The sequence below is a fragment of the Prosopis cineraria genome, unplaced genomic scaffold (assembly GCF_029017545.1).
Source record: "Prosopis cineraria cultivar Desert tree isolate PC_DT_omini unplaced genomic scaffold, ASM2901754v1 PC1, whole genome shotgun sequence".
NCBI lineage: Eukaryota > Viridiplantae > Streptophyta > Magnoliopsida > Fabales > Fabaceae > Prosopis > Prosopis cineraria.
The window spans coordinates 42803646-42809648 of record NW_026555332.1 but is presented as its reverse complement, the minus strand read 5'-3'; the positions used below and the strand labels follow the sequence as shown (position 1 = coordinate 42809648).

At 34.3% G+C, this 6003-nt stretch overlaps 1 protein-coding gene across 7 annotated transcripts; it reads left to right on the top strand.

Annotated features, from left to right (window-relative positions):
* The first annotated feature begins 718 nt into the window (after positions 1–718).
* LOC129296175 (increased DNA methylation 3-like) lies at positions 719–5086 on the top strand. Of its 7 annotated transcripts, none has more exons than XR_008589730.1 (5): positions 724–859; positions 1264–1412; positions 3135–4077; positions 4247–4420; positions 4656–4794. XR_008589730.1 is itself a non-coding variant. In XM_054934782.1 (4 exons), the coding sequence occupies exons 1-4, from the start codon at positions 820–822 to the stop codon at positions 4892–4894; spliced, it is 1368 nt and encodes a 455-aa protein (XP_054790757.1). In that variant the 5' UTR covers positions 724–819; the 3' UTR covers positions 4895–5086. The 7 variants fall into 7 exon arrangements, 5 of the variants coding, with proteins under 5 accessions (XP_054790758.1, XP_054790757.1, XP_054790751.1 ...); XR_008589728.1 differs by having other exon boundaries at positions 4247–4426; positions 4656–4791; XM_054934782.1 differs by lacking the exon at positions 4247–4420 and having other exon boundaries at positions 1264–1409; positions 4656–5086.
* Positions 5087–6003: the final 917 nt, after the last annotated feature.

Here is a 6003-nt window from a genome sequence, read left to right as displayed (position 1 = left end):
GGGTTATTTTTTTGGAATTTTTTTTATTTTTTATTTTTCATAGTGCTGAGTTTAGAAATAAGATAACAAAAAAAAAAGTGAAACTAAAGTCATAAAATAAAAAATTAAAGGTAGAGCACGCTAAGTCCAATCTAAATTTTTAGACAGCATTTAGTTCGGCCTTTCATCTGTGTCTTTCCTCTCTCGCCCTAACTTAATCAGCATCTCTTCTCTAGCTTAGTCTTCGTCTCTTTTCTAGGCTTCAGCTCTATCTCTATCTCTTTTCCAGCTCTATTTCTATCTTTGCTATCTTCATCTCTTTTTCAACTTAGTCTCTGACTCTCTGTCTCTTTTCCAACTCAATCTCCATCTCTTCTCCAGCTCTATCTCCATCTTTTCTCTAGACTTTTGAGATTGAAGAGTTGTAATTGTAATAATAGATATTTAAAGTGTTGTGTTTTATTACTATTAGACTTTTGAGTGGTTGAATTTGGTTGAATGTTTTTATAATTAATGTCTTTTTATTTAAATTGTATTATTTAAATTATGATCGATTTGCTACCGGTTCAACCCTAATTGAATCACTAACCCGTAATTCAGTTTTATGATCGATTCAATGACCGATCTGATTTTACATAACTTGCTTTCATCTTCTTCCCTCCCTCCAACGACGGCGATAACGGCCTCAAACGGCATTTAATACTATCTTGATTATCTTTATTTATTTTGAAAAAAAAAATTATTTCTTAGATCGAAAATTGAGGAGGGTTGAGGGTTTTAGTGAAGAGGGAGAAGATACTGGATAGATCGAAGGAGCTTTGAATAGCCGAAAATAAGCGAATGCTTGGGACGAGCCTTTCATTCACGACTTCTCGCCCAGGTAATGTGATCATTTCTTCCATCACAGTTGTGAATTTGTAGACCATTGCTTCATTTCAAGCTTTACTTCTGCTTGTTTCATTTGATGGGTTACCCCCACTTGGACATTCCTGTCCTGAATTCCAAGTCTAACGGTATCAATCGCTTGTGTTATGTTCTGATGATAAATCCACGACGATTGAAGTCCACTTCTTTATATGTTCGATGTTTCTTAGTCGCTGCTATTCTTTCTATAATTCTGTATATGTCTAGAACGACGTTCCGTTGAACGAAGTTAATTGAGCAATCACGAACTAACTGATCGATTGGGCCCGTGGTTTCATTTCCATGGTATTGCTTAGTGCATAGAGAATCAATTCTTGTATAAAATTAATGCAATCTTCCGCGATCTCTATCTTTACTCAGATACATCTCTCGCAAACGTTACTAGGAGAAGCAATTGGATCATATGCGATGCTCACTTCGCTGAATTGGTTCTCCTTCAATCTATTATAACGAGGGAATTTTGGCAGATTCGGAGGGATTACTTTCTTAGGGATTCATTATCTTTGGTAGTATGTGCATTACATCTTATTTACTTTTCGGTCTCTTGTTTGCTTTTTATGCTATATTTCTGCGAAGTTTAAAGCTTGAAATGGTATATCATTCTTTACCCAAAACTGAGATGCCTTTCTTTCTTTTCTTTCTTTCTTTCTGAACACGAGGTGTTTGATTGACTTTATGTCAATATTTTTGCTATGTTTTTTAGCCGCTACATAGAATTGTATAAATCCAATGAAGTAACGCGGAAGTATTTGCAAGTCAGTAGGGTGGGGCGGAACTATTTAAAAGATGCTGCATAACTCTTAGGTCTTCATTTAAATTGAGAGTACCTTATTTCTGTGTTGAACTAGAATAGTTGGGGTTCTATTCGCTTGCAAAATCTATCTTGTGTATTTATTTGGAAATGTTGCTTTATTTGGCATTTATTTTGTGATATTTGTATAAAATGTTGTCACTTGTTCTTTTGGATCACATTTAACAAAAAACTTCGCTATAAAGATTAGATTGCATCAAAGATCATTTTTGAGTCCTTATTTGTTTGATCTAATCTTGGATATTTTGATTGAGCATATTCAAGAGAAAATCCCTAAATACAAGCTTTTAGCAGATGATATAGTTTTTATTGCAAAGATAAGAAAAGAGATTAATTGTAAACTTGAGTTATGGAGGAGGACATTGGAGTCAAAAGTTTTCCACCTGAGTAGGCGTAAACCGGAATATTTACATTGTAATTTTGGTAAGAGGTCAGTGAGTAGTAATTTGGAAGTAAAATTAGGTGATCAGATCATACCTCACGTGGAAAAGTTTAGATGTTTGGAAGTCATTGATTATTCAACATAATGGGAAAATTAATGGAGATATTGTACATAGGATACAAATTAGGTGGTTTAATTAGAGAAAGGCTAAATGAGTTCTCTGCAATCGTAAGGCACCTAACAAACTTAAAGAGAAGTTTTATTGAATTGTTATAAGAATAACAATATTATATGGTAGTGAATGTTGAATTTTAACAGGACAGCGAGGGCATAAAGTTGGAGTAACAGAGGTGAGAATGTTGAAATGGATGTGCGGATATAAATGTAAAGACAAAATTTGAAATGAGCGAATACGGGAAAAAGTGGGCGTTGCACCTATTAAAGGAAAATGGTAGAAAATCATTTGAGGTGGTTTGGATATGTATAAAGAAAACTACGGGAGGCACCTATGAGAAGAGTGAAATAGATGACTGTGAGCCCTGTCAAAAAAGATAGAGAAAAGGCCAAAGAAAATACTTTTGAAAGTTATTAAATGAGATATTTTAATTAATAATATTTTTAAATGCTTAACAAATGATAGAGCACAATGACATTATATAATCTATGTAGCCAACTCCACCTAGTGGGATAAGGTTCGTTGTTGTTGAATTAATATTCTTTTCCATTTTTTCCACTGTTGTGTATTTTCATGTCGATTTGGCTTTGTAGAAAGCATGTGATGTTGGAGACTAGAACATTGCTATGAACTGGATTCAAATAATTGGTCATACATGAATATTTTACATTTTAAGTTCTGACCCATCTGGCCATCTCCCATGGTATACAAAAGTATTGTACAAATGGCTTCTCTCTTGCTGTTATACTTGTCATTCATTTCAAGGTAACTATGATACCTACTGGACTGTGCATTCTCACTATTTTTCAGAAAAGGTTAGTTATGAAATCTAAAGTTATATTTTTGTTCATATGTACACACAGGATAATCGGTCTGACATGGATTTGAATGGCAAGACTCATTGTAGGAGGTCTGTCAGAGGATTGACTGGTGATGCAAAATTTCTTCTCGACTTCATCATGAATACTTACTTGGGGCCTGATGTCAAGTCTGATGAGCCTAGATGTTCAGCAGCTCAAAGATTAGCAGCAGGTTTGCCGCCATATACTTTGAGTGATCTGGGACCTTCATATGTTAGCATTTCTCTTCTGGAGAGATTATATTACTATGTCATGAGAGATGCTCAACCTGACCTAGTGTCAGAGCGGAATTTGTTGCATATGTATCTAAAAGGAAAGTTACCATTGCCTAGTCCTGGGTCAGTAGAGGAGTGTCAGCAGTTCACAAGCTTTTTTCCTTTGAATCTTCATGAACAGATATGGTACCCTGATAGCTTCAGAACTATCAAAGGCGTTGTGTTAATTGTTGAGCCGGCTACTTCATACATGAAAGAGGAGGATATTAAAAGATTCAAATATTTAACTGGTGTAAATAGTTTGAAGATAGATATAAATGCATGTCTGCATACACAACTTGGTTCTCAAGCGAGCAAGGAAGGTGAGCATAATCATGTCAACAAAGATCAGACGGCTATTTCAAATGGGGAATGCCCTCAGTTTCAGCAAAATAACAAGCAGAAGTGTATTAATGATCCTCCACCAATAACTAAATTTACTGGTGTATTTCCTATAGAACGTGATGGTAAGAGAGATTCTTCCAAGAGGGTTTGCAAATCTGATGGACCTGCCTTGATGCCCGTTCTCCCTATTCCAGGCATAGATGATTGTGATATAGATGCTTCTCTTCATTTAACTGGCACTGCCAGAAGAGGATTGTTAGGTCCACCTGTTGGTGTTGTGGATATTGGTATCGGCAAAGTTGCATATCTATTCCGAGTTTCTTTACCTGGGGTGATGAAAGATCATGGTATCTCTCTGTCAATCACCATGTCTTCATCTGTTTCTGATTTTTCCTTCTGTTTTGTTGCATTTCATTTATCTGCTAGAGAGTTCCTTTTCCAAGATTATGATGGATAGAAGATGCTCTTAGTGCATAATACGTTATTAATTAGGAGCAATGGTTTTTAAATTTTCAGATCAATATCGGTAGTATACAGCCTCTGGTTTTGTAGGGCCTCTTTGAAATAATATTTGTTCCATCAATAATGGAACTCTTTTTTCTGGAGAACCTGTACGTGTTTGGGAACCTCTGAATTCTTAGCAACGGCTATAAAGAATACATCTCAGTAAAGGGAAGTCCAGATCAGTTGGTACATGTAATTTTAATGTTGCTTATTACTATTATCCATTACAACATGCGTGCATTCAATCATGACTTTTTGTGTATGCTGTGGCTAAGACTGTATTCAAGTCATCTTGTTTAAGCAATGGCCATTACGTTCACCGGATCATTACTTTTTGAACATGTGTGCTTCACTGCTTGTTTTTCCAAGAAGATCCATTTGATTGACTCATTCATTTAAATTAACTCAATTTACTTTGCAGCTAGTCAGTTCAGTTGTGAGATTGAATCTGATGGGAAGGTTCATATCCAAGGGTTGTTAACCGGTGGAAGAACTATAAGGAAAAACTCACGTGTTTTCCAGATCAAAATCCGGTCCTTATGCCCTCCTGGACCATTCACCCTCTCTTTCAGTCTTCCTGGACCTGTTGACCCGAGACTTTTGGCACCTAACTTTAGGTCTGACGGCATTTTTGAAGCAGTTGTTATCAAGCAGAAGTAACTGGCCCGAGCTTAGTAGCTGAATTTCGCAACTCCCAAGGAATTCTACAGCTCAGAACTCAGAATTCAGCTTTTTGATATTTTAGGCAGAATCTAGGTTTGACTCTTGCTGCTGTAAAATGATGATGAGTTGACTTCATTCTGTAATTATAAAGGGCCTACGATGATCTAGTCAGTTCTTGATTTCATTTAAGCCAATCTCGTCCCGGAATGATTTTGTCCTTGATTATTCACTGCCTATGCTGCCAAGAAGCCTTCTGGTGGTAATTAATAATCTGTAAGCAAAGTAGCTTAATGATGGAAATTAAAAAAAAAAAAATTAACGCTCTTGCCAGTATTTTATGGAAAATTAAGCCTGTACTGTAAATCCTTTGAAGTTGGTATTGGTTTCTTAGATTGAGATTGAAATAGAATGTCGTCGGCAAAAAGAAATACATTGTAACAGAATGCTTCACCATTATAATAAAATGTCTGAAATGAGTCAATGACATCAGTTGCTTACTTGTAAGTATAGTAGAAAAGAAAAAAGCAAAAAAAAAAAAGAAAAAAACGTTCCGAGCTCCTCAAGCTCATCCAACTGGTGTTAAATTCTGCCTCGTGTTTCTTTCTTTATTTATTTATTTTTTGTAAAATCTAATTGTTTCATAGTATTATTTCTTGATACTTGTCATGTAACATTTTTGTTCCTAGGATCATCACGAACATTTTTTTTATGATTTCAATTTCTTTAATCATTTTTCAAAATTTCAAATTTATTTTTTAACTTGCTAAGTTTAAAAATAATTTCTTTTTATAACAATGTTAATTGTATTAAGGATGCCTTTTAACTCATGGTAATTACATTTTTAGTTAATGAATAAAATTAGGAAAAATGATGATAATTTTTTTTTGAATTATATAATAAATAATTTGGTCCTTTAGAATATTATAATTCCATTGAAGTCTCTAATGACTTTTGTGTCAGTAAATTTTAAATTGAAAAAATAATTTTACTTTTATTAATAAGTTGTGAATCAATTCTTGTAATTTTTTAAATAAAAATTATTATTTTTTAAATAAAAGCTGTGATCAAGGTTAATCATTTTGAGAGTTTGGTTTCAATAACAAAAA